This window comes from Chenopodium album, chromosome 7 (assembly GCF_948465745.1).
Source record: "Chenopodium album chromosome 7, dcCheAlbu1.1, whole genome shotgun sequence".
NCBI classification, from domain to species: domain Eukaryota; kingdom Viridiplantae; phylum Streptophyta; class Magnoliopsida; order Caryophyllales; family Amaranthaceae; genus Chenopodium; species Chenopodium album.
The window spans coordinates 6,507,727-6,526,875 of NC_137840.1; the positions used below are offsets into that span (position 1 = coordinate 6,507,727).

The 19,149-nt window shown below is 36.1% G+C and overlaps 1 protein-coding gene and 1 long non-coding RNA gene across 2 annotated transcripts; one reads left to right on the forward strand and one right to left on the reverse strand.

Annotated features, from left to right (window-relative positions):
• Positions 1-8,660: 8,660 nt before the first annotated feature.
• LOC145638861 (uncharacterized) lies at positions 8,661-9,959 on the forward strand. The gene is made up of 3 exons (XR_014114719.1): positions 8,661-8,942; positions 9,042-9,090; positions 9,784-9,959. It is a non-coding gene; the product is annotated as an uncharacterized LOC145638861 (long non-coding RNA).
• A 517-nt stretch (positions 9,960-10,476) lies between these two features.
• On the reverse strand, positions 10,477-19,149 carry LOC145638860 (GDSL esterase/lipase EXL3-like). Its single transcript, XM_081689908.1, has 5 exons — positions 18,728-19,149; positions 15,964-16,094; positions 14,903-15,136; positions 13,012-13,267; positions 10,477-11,087 (listed from the first exon to the last, which is right to left on the reverse strand). The coding sequence occupies exons 1-5, from the start codon at positions 19,011-19,013 to the stop codon at positions 10,894-10,896; spliced, it is 1,101 nt and encodes a 366-aa protein (XP_081546034.1). The 5' UTR covers positions 19,014-19,149; the 3' UTR covers positions 10,477-10,893.

The following is a 19,149-nucleotide window of genomic DNA, read 5'->3' on the forward strand; positions in this document are numbered from 1 at the left end:
CAAGGATCACTATTATGGAGATAATAAGTTCGTTCTTTTGGGTCGTCATTATCTGTTGCTAGACTATGATCATTGACCTTTGGGCTAGTTAAATAGTCCAAAGCCCACTAGAATGGATCCTATGAGGTCACACAACAAAGGTATTGGGTTAAGAAAGTTAGAGGCCCATTTATGGGCCTCATGAACAAGTAACCAATCATGAATTGGATTGGTCTAGTATAGTTAGATTAGAGTTAGGATTTAGGCTTTGTCATGGACTCTTATTTAGAGATGAGATCTATAAATAAAGTCCATGCCTAGGGTTGTATAATACAACACAATTAATAGTTAATTGTGCACCAAGCAACTAGTAATCCAAACCTCTTTCTCTCTCTGTACCACACGCCCATCCCCTCCCTTCGTGGTGGTTCGTAATTTGTTCGTTGCTCGTTCTACTCCATAGAAGGTCAATTGAAGGATTCAATTGCAACTAACTAGCATTAGTGGAGGACTTAATCTATGCCTGTGGACCAAGTAGAGGAATCACGCTTGAGGTTCTTTGTCTCCCTTGTTCTTGTTTGATCGCACGTGGAATCACGCTTCAAAGGTATTAATTCTAATTCTTTATGTGTTATGCATGATCTTGGGATTAGGTGCTATATGAATATGATTCATGTTTTCCGCATTCGTACCTATAAACTCCTTCACTCTCATAGGTCAGGGGACGAGTCAGGCGGTGACAAAGCCGTTGAAAGATCGGGAGCAGAGGCATCTTGCTCAGATCAAGACGATTTTGTGGCTGACTACCAGTAGCCGGCTAAAGCTTCAACTTTTCCTGACCCCAAAAAGACTAGGATGTTGTCGGGTGACATTGCCTTGTTATAGAGCGGCTTTGAGTCTTTCAAGGAGAAGCACCCCTTTAGAAAAGGGGTAAATAATTGAGGTCCCGACTAAGGATGCGGTAATGGCTTGGGACGATGGGATAAAAAATGCTGACAATTACTTCGTCTGCTACGAGGCGATAATTGCAGTCGGCCTCCGCTTCCCTCGTCATTGGGGGATTAGAAAAATTCTTAAAGGGTACGATGTAGGCGTCTGGCAGCTCACCCCAAACTCGTGGGTCAATATTCTGAGATACATCGTCGCCTGCGAGTTTTAGGGTTTGGAGCCCAGCTTCGCCGCCTTTGCTCACATGCATTACATGAGCAAAGCCCCAGTCGGCCATGGGGCGTGGTATACTCTTACCACCCTTCCCCAATATCTGATGTCTTTGGACCGGCTGAAAGGAGAAATTTTATCTGACCTCCTCTCCAAGGCTGAGTCACAACCGGACCCTATGCCGGTACAATAGAGAACCGACTCTTCTAGGCAGGAAGTGTGCTCTCCCTCGCATCTCTTCCAAAACTTACGAGCAAATAATGGAGCCGGGATTTTTTGAGACCACGACTGAGCCCTTAGGGGATGAGACTCACATAGTCGTGCCAAAGAACTGGATCCCACATCCGGATTTTTTCTAGGATGAGAGATATCTGTCTGCCTACGGACTTAGCACAATGTTCAGCAAGGGTAGACCCACTATACTTCCGGCAAATTGTCGTCTCTGCTTAATCACTTCAATTCTTTTAATTGTTTTGCCTAACTGTTTATTTGCTCCTTGTATAAGAAGCGCTGAAAATGGTGGACTTAGAGAAAACTCCGGCTAAGTCTGTAGCGCTGCTGCGCAAGGAACAACTGCAAGCCAAGAAGGCAGCAGCCGAGGCCAAGGAGGCCAAGAAGGGCGGGGTAAGACCGCCTGACCTGTTTTTATTTTAGCATTTTGTACAACATTCTGCCGGCTGTAACCTTTTTGGCTTTTTCTCTGCAGAGTGCTGGCAAAACTATTCCTTGCTCAATCTTAAAACTGATTAAGAGACCAGGTGACGAGTTGGAAAAAACTCCCACTGCTAAGGTTGCCAGGAAGAACCCTTCCTAGACAACCTCTTCTGCCAACCCGGATTGTCCTATGACCGAAGGCAAAACTCCTGCTGCTATAAAGACTCTGAGTAAAAACTCAGAGCGCTCAAAAAATGCGTCGGATTCCTCTACGGCATCGAAGGGTGGCTAGCCACCTAATGTTGCAGTCGGTGCGACAATGACTAGGGAGGGGGAAACTCCGCAACCCCAGACTCAAACCCAAACACGAGGTAAGAACCGGATTGAACTTCCTTGGCCGCTTGACATTATGCGAGTCAAGACTAAGGTCGACCCCTCTGGAGGTTTAGTTAGCAGCCGGCAATGAATGAATGCCAACTATGCTGCATCCCTCTCACCAAGTACTTCTTATGGTGCAGATGTTACCTCCGATGCGCCGGATCTGCCTGGGTTTGCCAAGCGGATGGTGAGGACCCTCACCCGGTCAGAGAAGAATTCTGTGCCTGATCTGCAGGTGGTGGACTTCGACCAGATAATAGGCCAACTAGCGGAGGTAAGTTGATCTCAACTTAACACTATGCTTTCTTCTTTAATTTTGTTAAGTATTAAACTTTCCAGCTGACCCCTTCTTTTTAGGTGATGCTGAGAGGGGATGGGTTACGGGGCCCCTTTAGGCGGAAGCCAGAAGAGGTAAATGATGCCAAAAAGAGGGCCACTTAAAATCTTAACTCTTCTAAATATGCTAACTATATGTGCGAATTAAAGATTAAAGAAGTAGAGTTGAAACAGGAGGAGTTGATCAGGAACCTGACGGCTGCTAACGATGCTGCCAACAACTGGGCCAATGACCTTGAGCAGCAACTGAAAAATGCTCAATCTGATCTCAAGGCATTGGAAGGGGCTGATCAGGAGAATTCAAAGCTCCGGGCGGACGTTGCGCGGATAGGGGTGGATCTGGTCAATCTGAGGAACCAGCAACGGGACGAGACCGCCAAGGAGCAGAGCCGACTGGTTGGGGAAAATAAACGAGACAATGAGGCCCGCTTGAAGATCGCTTGGGGTCTCCTCTACTCAGACGTATACTTTTAAGTCTAGAAACTTAAGTACGACTACGCCACTACAGTGTATTGATTTACCCTGGATCGTTTGTGCTTGATTTGTACTTTTGGGGTGAAGCATTTTTATTGATTCATTGATGAGATCTTTGCTTAGGGACAAGCAAAGGTTTGGCTTGGGGGAGTTTGATGTGTCCGTTTTATATAGTGTTTTATCCCCGTCCCTTGGTCGTTATTAGTAGTGTTTTTGGCTCTTTCGGGCCACTTTTATTACTAATTTGTGTGTTCTAGTGTTTTCGTAGTTTTAGCTGTATTTTACAGGAAATTGCACTCTTGGAGCATTTTCCCGGGCCTTATTGGATCGACTACGGAAGCTAGAAGGACACGACTACTTTTGGAGCCCAAGACCGGTGAGAGCCGGTGATTAAGGGCTCGGTAATCGGGATACCGAGGTATATGGACCGAGTGATCAAGACCCTAAGTGGATATCCGGATTGGGCCGAAGAAATAAGCCCAATCGAAGCTCCGAGCCTCGAGGTGAAGCAAGGGCCTGATCGGGCAGCTTAGCTCGATCGGGCAAGATGCGTGCTGGTGCGTGGCCAAAGGCGCGCCCGATCGGGTGAGCTGCTAGCTCGATCGGGCGCGGCTGTGAGAGGAGCTGTGCGAGAAAAAGGCGCGCCCGATCGGGCGGCCTCTTGCCCGATCGGGCGCGTGTTTCTGGAAGGGCTCTTTTGTCGAGCAATTAGTTTCTAATTAGGAGTTTGTTTTAGTTTTGTTTTTAAGTACGTTTTTAGGACGATTTAGGAGGATCACCTCTTTCTCTTAAGACTTTCTCTCTCTACTTAGTATTTTTCTCTCTCTTAAATTCTCTCTAAACTCTTGTTCTTAATTTCTTTCATTAATTCCAGATTTATTTTGGTAACGATTTCTCTTCCCTTAATCTTAGTTATTTTATCTCTTTCACCATGATTTATTTTATTACTTTGATTAGTTTAGTTTTTAATATGTGTGAGTAGTTTAATTTCTAGGGTTTATGGGGATCTAATAAACAATATGAAGGGGTAAATTATTGTTGTTGATTATCAATGCTAGATTAATTTCCTATTGATTGATTTAATGCTCTGTGACTAGATTAGGCCTATCTTTTATGCATGAGTTTGACAATATTGATTCAAGAATCGAGAGATGAGAATTAATGTTTAGGTCTAGTTTCAATAGGCAAGTTAATTTATAAATGGTTAAGTCAAGATTCGAGAGATGAGATTTAATACCGGTAAATTAATTGTGTGATTGTAATACGTAGCGAGAGCCCTTTACAATCTGGTTAATTGATGCATTGATGATTGACTATTATTGATTATTGGTATTGCATGATAATTTCTTATTGGATTGTTTTTAATGTTTTACAATTGCGGCTTGTAAAAGTATAGCAATATTAAATTGATGAATCGAGCAAATGTTAATTTGATATTAAAGGCTATTTTCAATAAGGACTTAGATCTAGTAAATTGCGAGAGCCTGTTAGATCTATGTTGATTAATAAATTGCGAGAGCCTGTTAATCATGTTATTTATGCAATGTCAATGATTGATTACTATGTTTTACCCTAGAGTATTATTTATTGGTGAACCTATGCCCTAGATCCTTTCATATATTGTTTTCTTCCTATTCTCAACTTTAGTAGTTTAGTTTCTTACTTAATTATAAATATTAGTTACTTAAATAATTTAGATTATATTAATTAATTAGGAGTAAAAAGACTTGTTTCCCTGTGGAGATCGACCCTACTTCCCTATCTACTTTAGTTAGAGGAATTAGGAATTATTTTTGATTAGGGGATACGACTTTACCCTGTCTTGTATGATGCCCAAGTGCTGGAAGAGGCAGCTCCACCTCAATTCAAGGCCTGGGCAGCTGAGCTGGGATATGAAGTCTCAGATGATGAAGAGGAGCAAGCTGAAGGCCAAGGGAACCAGCCCCAAACAGCTGATGCCCCAACCAACCAATCCCAGGCGGCTGATGCAACCGAAGGAGCCCTCCCCGTCGGTTAGGACCAGCTAGAGCAGCAGCCTCAGCAGCTTTGAGCCAGCCACCTGTTCTTCTGCGGCAGTTGTCATTTATCTTTCTTTCCGACCTGCGTGCCGAGTAATGTTGTAGTTTTACCGACTATGGAGTCGGGTCAACAATTTTTCTTTTCTTTTCACCAAATGTGTATCTAGTTAACAATATTTTGCGGCCTTTATGCCGATTTCTATTTATGAAGTATTCCGACTTAGTCGGTTTTGCACATATTGCATTTGCGTTTGAATTTTGAATTTTGCATATATATATTGATATTTTGTCTAACTTATGAAAAGCATGCGGTAGATAGTAATCCGGCTGTTTTTTCCCCTAGACGGTTGTGTGGTTGGTTTCATTTTAAATTGATCGATTGGCTTGGAAACGTCTGATACTTTAAAGAGTATGAGATGTTTATACGCCAATCAATCACAATGGTGATTGCCCCAAACCAAGTGCACAGCCGGCCATTGAAGCAGGCGTTCCCAGCCTCTTACCCAGGCGGTAGATAACCGTCTAGGGTGGTACTATTTCTTCCCTGGTTGATGACTAAGGACTTTTGCAGCATGGTCAACAGGAGATCCAAAACATCGTTGTTCAAGCGCTAAAGGAGACTTTCAAATGTGATGTGGTTCCTAGTTTTGATCCTGAGATTGATACTGTCCTTCAAGAACTGCATCTTCCTTCTCTTAACCCGTCTCAGATTAGTAATCTAGAACGACCTTTTAATGCGACTAAAATACAGGATGCAATGTTTGATTTGGGAAACTGTAAGTCTGCAGGCCCGGATGGTGTAACGGTAGACTTTTTTAAAGTTCATTGGCATACGGTGGGTGATTCGGTGGTGGCGGCTGTTCAGAGTTTTTTTCATACAGGGTTCCTCCTTAAAGAATGGAATCAATCACTCCTTGTCAAGATACCGAAGATTGCCTCACCAATGGAGGTCACACACCTTCGTCCCATTAGCCTTTGTAATACAATTTATAAATGTGCTTCCAAATGCTTGGTAGCCAGAATCCGTCCATATTTGTCTTTGCTCATCTCTTATTCTCAGCATGCCTTTGTCCAAGGGAGAGTTATTACAGATAATATTCTAATGTCACATGAATTAATGGAGAAAATTAACTCCTCCAAGACTGGTACAAACTGGCTTGCTGCGCTCAAAATCAATATGAGTAAGGTCTACGACAGAGTTCATTGGAGCTTCCTTTTACGGGTTCTTAAAGCCTATGGTTTCCCAGCTCGGTGGCTTCAAATGATTCACCAATGCATTTCTACAGTTTCCTATAAATCTCTCATCAATGGTAATACTTCTGAGGCCTAAAAGGCCTCATTGTGGTCTCCGTTAAGGGGACCCGTTATCCCCTTATATCTTCCTCTTTTGCATGGATATTTTTTTCAAGAATGCTTCACTTGGGCCAGGACTTGCGTATGTTTCAGGGAATAAAAACCTCCAGGACTAGTCCTGTTATTTCCCATCTTTTCTTCGCCGACGACGCTATGGTTTTCTTTAGATCTTCTGCTCCTTCTTGTTCGAATATCATCAAGATAATTCAACGTTTTACAAAGATTTTTGGTCAAGAGTTGAATCTCAACAAGTCATTGAATAAATTCAGTCCAAATACTACAACAACGGCACAGGATGAATTTAAGTCGATGTTTCGTATGAAGCACGTCCAAGGGTTTGATCATCATCTAAGTACCCCTATTGATTTTATGGGGAAGAAGAAAGATTGCTTCCAATTTCTCGTCGACAAAATTGTTGGTCGCATTACGACGCTCAATGCTGTCAGGCTTTCCTAATCACAAAAGTTAATTTTCATTAACTCGATCCTCCATGGCCTCTCATGTCCTTTCCTGTTTTGAAATCCCAACCTCAATTTCTGGGAAAATTGATGGCTTATTATTGAAATTTTGTTGGTCACACTCGGAAAATCAAGGAATGCATTGGGTGGGAAAAGGGAAAATGCATCTTCCTCGAGGTATGGGTGGTTTAGGGATTCGGTGTATCTCAACTTTAAACAAAGCCCTTCTTATGAAGCAAGTTTGGAGAATTGCTAACCACCCTCAGCTGCTTATTTCCAGAGTCTATACAACTCGTGCCCGCTTCTTGTCACCTTCTCCAATTGAAGGTAGACGCTCCTTCGATCGCCAATCCTACGGCCTTCGCGGGCTGCTTCACGCGGATGCACTTCTTTAAACAGGGTGCAACTGGAAAGTTGGCAACGGGAAATCCATTCTTGTAGGAAGCTCAAATTGGGTCAATGGTACTACGCTAGATCTCCAGCAAGGGATCCTCCTAGCCACTGCCAAGGATTGGACAGTTAATTTAATTTCTTCATTCATCCACAAACTCTCACTTGGGATGCAGACAAAATTCAGCAGAGTTTTCAGCCCGCGGATGCTTTCGCAATCCTTGCTATGGAATCCCCTGCTTTACAGGAGGAGGATTTCCGATTTTGGGCACGTACTACTTTGGGGAATTATACGGTGAAGATATGTTATGCAATGCTTATTCAACCGCTTGCTCCTCATTTATTAAGCCCTTTATGGAAATTACTTTGGTCCCTGCATTTACAGCCAAAGTGAAAACTATTCTTATGGAAGTTGCTCAATAACGGTTTAGCGCTCAAAGGTGAGCTTCAACGTAGGGGGGGTTCCCATACAGGATGTGTCATGTGATCAATGCGGTTAGAGGATTTCAACCATCTGTTTAGGGAGTGCCCTATTGCAAGAACAGCTTGGAGGGGTAGTGCTTTGGGCATCCACTCAGAATTATATGGCAACCTTTCTCTCTCATATTGGATCCAAGATTATATCCGACTTTTCATTAGTCAAGATGGGATTTTGAGTCCCAGTATTAGCACCTTTAATTTGTTGGTACGCTATGGGGCCTTTGGTTATTTAGGAATAATAACCCGAACATCTGTTACGACTCCAATTGAACTGCAACTATTGGACATCCTATTCTCTCATACTATCTATATGGATGATGATTCGGGTTTGGAGCTCTCTCCCTCTCCACCTAATTCCCCTTGTTTGCCCCCGCCTGGGTTTCATGTAGCCCATCTAGGGTTACATCACTCAGGCTCATTCTTAGTTAGGATTCAGGTCGACGGATCTTGGTTCAAAGATACAGGACGAGCAGGAATGGGCTGGTGCCTTGATAATTCAGATCCTCTGGATGAAAGGATTGTTGGTGTAATACCCCGTATTTTTAAACCCGTTTTATGAACTATTAATTATGTTTTGACTTGAATATGTCATAGTTTATTAATAATACATATTATTATGTTTTAAAGTGACACAAAAGAATTTTATTTAGTTTTATTTACGAAAATCATTTGGTTAAAATTATGTTTTATAAAATATTTTGGATATGCAAATCGGGAATTTAATAGTCGAAAATAACATTTTTCTATTTTGAGTATTTCTTTGCTCCAAGTCAAAGAACCTAAGTCCATTTCTTACTCCTAAAGCATGACCAAAGTCACAAACTTCATTTACAAGCTTGAATACTTGACCTCCAAGTTGTTGACATCATACATGATGTCAATAGCATGATCTCATAAACTTCCTCTACAAGCTTGAATACTTGATCCCCAAGTTCTCAAACTCTATAAATAGAACCAAAGTTCAGCCATTTTAATCCAAAAGTCTCTTGCTCTTTAAGCTTCATCCTTCTTTTCTTCTTTCTTCCTCCCATTTTCGTACTACTTCACCCCGTATATGTTCTAGGCCATTTTTCAACCAATTCTGATCATTTTTAGCCTTTTTTTGTTTGATACAAAGTTATTCCTCTCAAAACATCCTTGAGGTTAGGCTCAAGAATCACTCAATTCGAAGTTATATACTATGAGATATGGCTTCTGCAAGATCTGACTCCTTCTTTTCAACGTGAACCTTCCCGTGAGCTTTGCTACTTTATATTGTTTTGCGGTTAGTCTTTCAAAACTAATATCTATTTTCAATTTATGATTTTTTGTAAGGTCTCATATTTGATTCTTATTTAAAATACTCCATATAATGTTTATTTAGGAGATAGTTCGTGGTTGTAAATCTAGGTGGAATAGTTGTAAAGATCAAGGTACGTACTCGTGTCTAGATCTTTAAATATGTGATTTTATACAAATGTGTTTTGTGTTTTGAATGATGAAATATGTTTGAATGTTGAACAAGGATTTATGAATGTTTATGAAATGAATATTGTGAAATGTTTTACTATTTGATCTTTGGAAATAATTTCCATGTTCTAAAAGTTGTTTATACGCATACTTGAATTCAAATTCATTTTAAAGAGCAAATGTTGTTGAAATCCCATACACGGGAATTGGAAGATTGATTTATCAAATATATATATTGGATTTTTATGACTCCCACTATGTGGAGATAAAATTGAAGACTATGAACTATGTATGATCTAGTCTTTCCCCTTGATAGCACTATGTAAGGAGTTACTAGCTTGGGAGGTGTGCACACTTAGGTGGAAAAATGGTTTACGAAAATATTGATCTTCCATTTCTATTGGAATCTATTTTGGGAAAGTCGTCGGTTTTGAAATGTTGATAATTTTTGGAATGTTTCTAAACGTTTCTTAATGTGAAATTCCAATTTATGGAAGGTTTGAATAAATGTTATTTATAAATGCTAAATCTTACGAAAGCATGTTTAATTAAATAATAACTAGATTTTACGTATCTAGCATTGGTATGTACTTAGCGTTTTTGCTAATACGTATTTCTCTTTGTTTTGGCTTGGCCCTACTTATCATTTTGATAAGTCGATAGGTGATGACGACTCGACGTGATCTAAATGTGGCATTGGGGATGAAGGGCAATACTCATGTAGTCTAGGTCTCATGGCTGACGTTTTGTATGAAAATTCTCATATAGTTCAATTTTGAAAGCTATTATTACTATTATTATCAATATATATAAGTTAAGTATGAATTTTCTCCGCTGGAATTCTCTGTTTTGAAATGCCTTACGTAATCACGTGGCAGTAATGCTCCTAAGTTACTCTCTTAAATCAGGTTTTATAATAATTATTATTATTATAGAGTAATTTGGGGGTGTTACAGTTGGTGGAAGTAATTTTGGGTTGTGTTCGTCTTCTCTTCATTCGGAAACCTTAGCTTAGCCTGTTTATATGCCTTGCAATGGGCCTCAAATGCAGGCACTCAATCACTTCTGCTTTTTACAGATTCTTATAATCTGGTCACCCTTCTATGTGGCGATGGACATGCATGGAGATATTAGGTATTTATGGTTGGTGCAGCAGATTCAACATTTAGGGTCCACTTTGCAACATTGTAGTATTTACAAGGCAGATAGGGAACGTGTTCAAAGGGCACACCAAATTGCAGGAGAGGCTGCCAACCATTTCATTTGCTTTAGTAGTAATATGTATTACTTTTTTTTCCTTTTCATCCTTTGTCAAAAAAAAAAAAAAAAAAAAAAATTAAATAAAAATAAATAAATAAATAAGAGAAGACGAATAACATGGTCTTTACTCTTTGTAATACCAAGTTATATTGTGAATTTCACACATACTCCCGAGGGTGTATAATTTTATTACAAAGCATGGTTAATTAAATCGACTTACATACATGTATATAATATATGTGGGCTGATATACAAGTACAAACGGATTTGTACGCAATTTGTACGAATTGTACGTATCGTAAATCGGTAAATGTGAACAAAATAAAACGAAAAAATAAAAATGATTACATTGAATGAAGCAACAACGATCAAGACTCAAGAGCAATGCATTGGTATTAATTTCTTACCAATAATGCCGAAATGAATTATTAAATAACATAGAAAAAAAATCTAGTACTATAAATATATAGTACTTGTAATAATATAACTTAAACTCCGTGATTGTATCAATAAAGGCGGCTGATATATTTGTCAATGAGCAAGCTAAGGAGAACCTCATAACCTCTTTCAGTAGGATGGTAACTATCCCAGAATAAGTACTTTGTATCATCTGGACATACTGCATCTAACTTGTTACACAATAACGACGTTACTTCTATTAGTCCTGTGCCACAACAACCCTTCACTACTTGCTCAAACCCTGTTTAGTTTACAATGGTCGAAATAAAATTAATTAACAATTGTACTCCGTAGTTGAATTTAATAATTTTAGTGAAGGTGAGAATCGAAAAACTAATTAGCTTAGGGATCGATGCATATATAGTTAAATAAAAACGAATAGTTAGTGATTTTGTCATGAATTTGTATACTAATATCAACATGGAAATTGTATTTAAATACTTTTTGAATGTGTGGTCGTGGTTACATATAAACTACGAGTAGATTGTATCACAACTATTGAAGAATTGAGATACAATTCATACAAACTATATACGTCAATATGCTGAGAGATTATGTTGGTTTGAGTTTATTTTATATCTTTTAATATATTCATTATATTAGCATTTAGCAAGGTGAGATTAAATTTCAAATTACAACTATAATTATGAAAAAAAAATGGAGTGATCGAGTAAATGGATATGTAGAGTTTTTAAGACACAACCATACAAAAATTCACACCAATATGGTAAGTCCTAGAAATTTAGTAAACATTAATTAAGATGAGAACATTTACACATAAAATAAAGTCTGAACTTATTACCGAATTCAATTTCCTCGTACCATTCCATCAACAAACCTGTTTTTTTTTTTTTAAACACACTCCATCAATAACTAAGTGCTTCATAGGCACGTCACAGCAAACTTGTCAAGACTTGAATTATGCATAACTATAAGTACTTTAGTTATAGGAGTAAATGAGTAATGTAGTGTTTGACATTATTGATTATTCCACCGCCAATACCGTTAGTTTCATGTAAATTGTTCATTCTATCGCATCTAAAGGTACAAAGAGCCTTTACATATCTAGGACCATTCTAAACTTTGTTAAATTTTAATGCCCTCCTTTGAATGGAAATAATTTCAACCAGATATTCTCATATTATGTCATCATATGCCAAAAATAACCGACACATCTTTTAAACATGAAAATCACACCAACTTACAAATTGATATTGAACATTTTGAGAAAATCTACCTTGTAAAGCACTTTATTTGCAAGAAACTACCTAATAAAAAAAATGTTGTAAGAAACTAATTTATAAAAGGATAAATGTTGTAAGAGACTACCCTGGGTCGAAAAGTTATCGTTGGCTTTTTAATTTCCGACGTTGATCATGTCACGTGCCAATTAAGAAAAAAAAGGAGAGAAAGGGTGAATTAAAAGTCACGTGATGTGGTCAATGCTGAAAAATGAAAGTCAACGGTGACTTTTCGACCAATGGTAGTCTCTTATATTACAATATTTACCCTTTTCTAAGGTAGTGTCTTACAACATTATTTTAATTAGATAGTTTCTCGCAAAAAAAGTGTTTCATAATGTAATTTTTCGCACAATGTCCAATACCAATTTGTAAGTTGGTGTGATTTTCATGTTTAAAAGTTGTGTCAGTTGTTTTTGGCATATGATGACATAATATGTGAATATCTGGTTGAAATTATGAATTAGGAATGTTGGAAAAAATATGTTGAAAAAAAAAAAAAAAAGCCAACTAGGCAAGAGAAGAAATGTTGGTAAAAATATATTTATTTGTAAACTTATAATTTAATTTAATTTAATTATTCCTTACCTATTACCCGTTTACCACCCAGACATCATTAGTCGTACATTTATATAAACGACAACAAATTCTCACTTTTAATTCTAATTTTAACTCTATTCCCAAATTTCTTAATTTCCATGTACCAAACACCCCTATATTAATTAGGTTTAATAATAATATAATCCAAGACAACCATTCATAACTTCCAGTACGACTTCATAACTAAGACAATGCATGCATAATGTGATTATGAACATTTTTATTCATGGACTTGTCAAGGATTACCACCTACCAAATATGTCGTGATGAAAAATTAAAGGCGAAGAGAATAGAATAAGCTAGGGGGAGTATTGGATTACGTACCGTATTTAGCCGGATACTGAATAATATCATACAAAGGGGTATAAATGTCAATGTAGACAACCTTTGAGTTAGGAAGCTTGTTAGCGAGAGAATCAAGTTCAGGAGACAGCTTAGAATTGAACAATTTAGCAGCTTCATTGTAATTTTCAGCACAATCTCTCACAATTCCTCCTCCTAGGGTTCTTTGCGATGGCACACATCCTATGGGAGGTGCACCAAATACTGCTAGCCTTCGTGCCCCTAGTCCATATAACTCCTGTTCATTTTCAAATTCATATGTATCATCAATAATAATTGCATTACTTATGAAATTAATTAATTACGTCGATTCTAGTAATTACTAGAAGCTCATTGTGATCGACATATATGTAACAATTTATTTAATTTCTTATGTAGGGGTTACATGATGATCAACCTAAATTATGTGACCCGCTATTATGGGGGTTGCTTTGTTAGTGTTATAGACTTATAGGTGTTACTAGGACAGTTGTTACAAGGTGTACTTCATTAGTGTTATAAAAGTTACCTGGTAAGTGTTAAAAAGGGTTACTCGGTCAATATTACAGGGGTTCCTCGGTCAATGTTATAGAGATTACTTTGTTTTTTTTTTACAAGCGATCACACTCTGTAGTCAGCCTCACACAAGACTGGTTTGACATATTAAACTCATATAAAGTAATATTTAATTTGACTATACTGTCTCTATTCATTTTTATTTTTTTTCCGAATTTAATAAGTTTGTTTGCAAGTTGCAACCTTAACTTTTCAAGCTACAAATAAACTAAGTGATGAGTTTGTGATAAAGGAAATGTATAATTTTTTTTTTTTTTTTTTTTTGAGGGAAGGAAGTGTATAATTAATACTAGTAAAATTCAGCTTAATTAGTAAGCTGATTGAGGAGGTCACGTAACTCAATTTGCTAAATGGTTGTGTGTGACTTTTTTCATATTAATGTAAGAATTAATAGTGATACAGTTTAAATGTGTCCCCAATAATATAACTTTATTCGACATTATTATGGTTATTGTCATTTCTTTACTATTAGTTCACGTTCATGACAATGACAATTTTTCATGGCTTTAAATCATTAATAATACTCATAAATGATGGGTCTATATTCTATAACCAGCATATATACTATGCATGAGAATTGAACATTAAATAGGAATTATTTTAGCTAAAGGTATCATATGGTGGAATGGTATTGAATAATAGTCTTTATTTTAGACTTTGGAGGGTACATGCGATGAACTGAAGCTTAAATCCATCAATATATTTTTGAAATAGATCAATAATACAATATGTAATTATATTATTAGTTGTCATGTTAATGCTTGAATGATTGACAACTAAATAAATAGAATGCAGAAGTAGTATGAGGTAAAACATGTATTTCACAAACTTTTTTTTTATTTTTAATATACCAGTACACAAACTTCTAGGCATACTCTGATCTAGCTTTAATCATTATTAATGTTAAAAAGTTAACCCTCCCTTATAAAAACAAAGTTAACCCTAATAAAAATTAAAAAAAAAAAAAAAAAAAAACCCTCTAAAATGTATTAAATTTAAAGTTTTACCTCGGTAAAATTACTAATAATTTTAAGGAAAAAAATATAATAGAGGATCTGTAGAATTAATTCTAGTTAAGTAAAAAAAAAAATCAGTTTAATCAAAGTTCAGCAAAAATTATTTCACCTCAGTAAAAATAATTTCAATTCAGCAAATATAAAATAAAGCAAATATTATGCATGGCCTAAATGTCACAATAAAATTGGTTAAAATCAAAGTTACCCTAAAACTAAGCGTAAGACAATAATTAAAATTATTGTACATCGGATGCATACTTAAGATTCACGGCCATAACGTATAAGTAAAAACAATTCAATACCTGGACAAATGAAGAAGCAGATTGAAGCATAAGATCAGTGTAAGAAGGAATGTCATAATGAAATCTTCTAAAAGGAGTGCCAAAATAAGTGTTGGCAATATCATCACTTCCAGCAACAACAAAGTAAACACTGTTTGCCAAAATGAAGTTGGTCTTCTCTACCCCAACTTGTTGCTTCACTTTCTCAATGTATTCTTTAAAATACTCTAGCTGCTGTGATAGTGATATCACTGACTGTATACATCCAACAACATAGAAAACAATTAGACATTACCAAATTAATTAGAATAAAGAAATGTAGGTGAGATTTAACAGCTAATTATGAGACCAAATACACCAATCAAGGGGAATCACAATATTATTTGTGGTTATAATGGTGTTAAAATTTAAAAACATTTGTTTTCTCCATTCCAAATTAGATTAATTGGAATTTATGACTTTTATATATAACAAGTATATATGAAATTATTTTGCCTTTTATATATACCAATTAATGGTCTTAAAAAATTATTTATGCATTTTGTTGCATGCAATTCACTTGAAAATCTATACATATATATTAAAAAGCGTTTCTAAATATGTCAATGTATCACATGTATCTCATTCTTACACCAGGATAATGTCGCATCATCGATTCATCATTCAATTTGCCACGTGTATTTCTAGCATATATTTGTTTCATGTCATGGTCAACTAAAAATACATACAATGAGGTTTGAACACAATGCAAGACCTCATTGAATGAAAACCAACTTATTACCATCTAAGCTAGAAACTAATAATTATGAGGTCTATCTACGCACATAAACATATAAATACATATTAGAAATAAAAACAATAATAATTCAAAACTATTTAATATTATCATTGTATTATTATAATGTACTGACAATAAAAATAAATCTTTCAAGCTAAAAAAAAAAAAAAAAAACACTCAAAGTAACACCTGGAGCAACACTCGAGCCAAACACTAGTGAGTAATTAATATACTCTAGAGTCAATAATTTCTTTTCATTCAATTCCCTTAGCTTGAAGCTTCATGAAATTAAGAAAGAGCTTACCGCAACTTTAGAAGTCAAAGGGTCAAACCCAGCTGCTCCAGAAGCGAAACTGACACCGGTTAGGAGATCTTCTGAACTTAAATTGGGATCTAAATAAGCCGGTACAATATCCTTTACTGATAATTCTTGCGCTGCAATTAACAACATACACCCCATATATTATTTTGTGTTCATTACTAAGACCAGTCAAGTACAACCCAAATTAAACTCTAATTGAACTTTGACAAACAAATATTGCAATTATATAAGTACTTTTAAATATTGTACATGTACTCTAACACTCTTTATGTCAAGACAATGCAATTTAAGACCAAACAATGTGACTTGTGAAATTTTTACCATAAAAAAATTATTATATGAGCTACTTATAGCTTGTGTCAATAACACATACATCCCTAGTACGGTAATAATATTACTCCATTTGAGTGAGGATTTTTTTTTTTTTTTTTTTTTTTTTTTTTTTTTGTTCTGTTACATATTAATTATATGATTATTATAAATGGAAATATGACAGATGTCTTTCACGACATATAATCGATCATCTTAACCATCAACCAACTATATTTATTCCCTAAATTTGATCTTTAAAACACATCAACAATCAATTACATCAAATGAAAGGCCATGCATGTACTCGTTGGCATTTGGCAATACGTGTATGTAGACCAACTATACAATACAACATACAAGTAGTTTTCAATCTTTTCTAATAATGAGTGGCTTCAAAAAAAGGAAGAATCGGTCTTATACATTTGCAAGATGATGGAGCTTTCTTTGTGCTGGACCACTCTATCTTAACTCTCACGTAACATTTGTGAGTTATCACACTAAGCTACTTATAATTTTACATATAACCTAGCTAAGTTTCGATTTTTAACTTTTCAAATTCAATAGCGCTTTCCTATTAAGTATTAACGAATTATTTTTGCAACTTTCATACTATGATTATATGGTACATATATACAAATTACGTACACACACCCTAAACAAAATGGAATCACAATTTTATGATGAATATGCATGGTTGACTGGTTGTCAATTATGCCAATTGGTCATCACCCGGCTACTCTAGCCTAGATTGGTTTAGCCCTTATATATGTGCATATATGTCAAAATAAAATTGTTACACCTATTCTTAGTGTGCTGCATAAGCTAATTTTAGAGGGTTTTTGTGTGTGTGTGTGTGTGTTTTTAGAGAACCATAAGGCGGGTGATGAGTCAGAAACATAGAAAATCCCTTAAAATTGAGAGGGAAGCTCTAATCAACTGAGTTATCTCTCGCTCTCAGTGAATGAGATAATTCTTAATTAGTAAATACTTGTTCAAAGCTCTCAATGAATGAAATAGAAAATGAAAAAGAAAGACAATTAAGTAATCACTATCAATATCACTACTTGAACAGTCACACTACTTTGAAAGGATACATTATAATCAGGCAACCTAAATGAAACTTGCGTGAGCCTTTAATTCTTTTTCTAATTTAACGCTTATGCCAAAGTTTGGTGAATTGCAATGGGAAAATCAATGTAGCTGATAACACTTTAAATTTTTCACCTAATTTTCTCCAAGTAATAATAATATTGTGAAAAGACAAATAATTGCCAGGCATAATTTTCATAAATCATATTACGTACTGTTAGTGGACCAACTCAACCAAAAGCTTAAGTTGATGGTTGAGGCCCAGGAATATGTTTTATACTCTATCACTCCCCTCACATGAAAGGCCCTTTGGACTTGAAATGTGGATGCAACACAGGCCCACTCATACCTGGCGCGAATTAATTCCACTTTGAAGGAGGGGTGGATGAGATTCGAACCCGTGACCTTTATGTCACGCTGGCTCTGATACCATGTTAGTGGACCAACTCAACCAAAAGCTTAAGTTGATGGTTGAGGCCCAGGAATATGTTTTATACTCTATCAACTATAGTAATAATGCCCTAAGTGTGAGTTTACACTTAGCATTTAACAACCTTAATTAGGTACGAAGTACTCGTACTATTTATTTTGGTGTACTGTAGAGCAATCACTGTTATGACCCAGGATTTGATTTTTTCTTTTGTATATCATTTTATCCTAAGCAACTTAAATTTCATTTACTATTATTCTGAAATGTTTGGTCTTTTTACATACAAAGTTTTATGCATATTCTTTTTGTGAATGAAACTTCAAGTCTTTAACTTCGAATTTTAATTAATATGCTCTACTAGTAACAGTGAGACTAGTAGGCGCAACATGTTGCATAAAATAAAAAATTTGTGACAATCATAAAATGTAATTCCAAAAGGTTAGGCATTCGAATTTAGCACAATTTATTTTGGATTCATCTTCATTTTAATTAAGTATAATAAACAATAAAATGTATTTAAAAAAAAAAAAAAAAAAAAAAAAAAAAAAAAAAAAGGCAGATTAGCAATTGAGGCAAGCTACACACTTAAAGTTTTTCATCACTTATATAGTCAAATGAGATGACATGTGGGTATAATTTTTATATTTTTGCGTAATACTTACTTTGTCCCCTATAACTTTGGTGGGTAGTGATATGGACGGAAGTGAATGTCAAAAATCATACCCGTCATGTGTCACCCTCTATGCGCACTTATACTCAGCTCGTATAAAACAATAATTTGAATTTATCAAGCTTTTAAGAAAAAAAAGTGATCTAATTATAAGATCGTGATCATATTACTCAAGCTAACACATTAAATCCCCAAATGTATAGTAAGATTTAAAAAAAAAAATTATATGCATGTGTTTTTCATACCGAAAAAATCAGTAGGGATTCTTCCATTGCTGAACCTGCCAGTAGGAATGCCACCCATGAAATCCTGACCATAAGGAGGGTGATTACACTTGACAATGGTCTTGATATTGTTATTGTTCCCGGGATCAATGATCGAATCTCCGAAGGCCAGGATCGCTGGAACCGTCACATTCGGAGGCAGCTTTACTACTGCCGCCGTCGGGGTAGTGGTGGAGAAAATGATAAGGAGGTGAAAGACTAGACATAAACATAGTGAACAAGAGGTTGAAGGAAAAGAATATTGCATGGTTCCTAGTTAACTAGTAATAATATTAATAATAATAAAATTTAATGAAGCTCTTTTTTTTTTCCTCTAAAGTTGGAGAACAATGTTTGAAAATACCATCCAAATGCTGACTTATTTTTATGTGTGGCTAGGTATG

Excerpts from the sequence above, each read along its gene's own strand:
- LOC145638860 (XM_081689908.1), bottom strand. The coding sequence starts at position 19,013 with ATGCAATATTCTTTTCCTTCAACCTCTTGTTCACTATGTTTATGTCTA. Across the intron at positions 15,137-15,963 it reads CTTTGACTTCTAAAGTTGCG|TCAGTGATATCACTATCACA; the intron begins GTAAGCTCTTTC and ends GGATGTATACAG. Across the intron at positions 11,088-13,011 it reads TCAGTATCCGGCTAAATACG|GGTTTGAGCAAGTAGTGAAG; the intron begins GTACGTAATCCA and ends TAAACTAAACAG.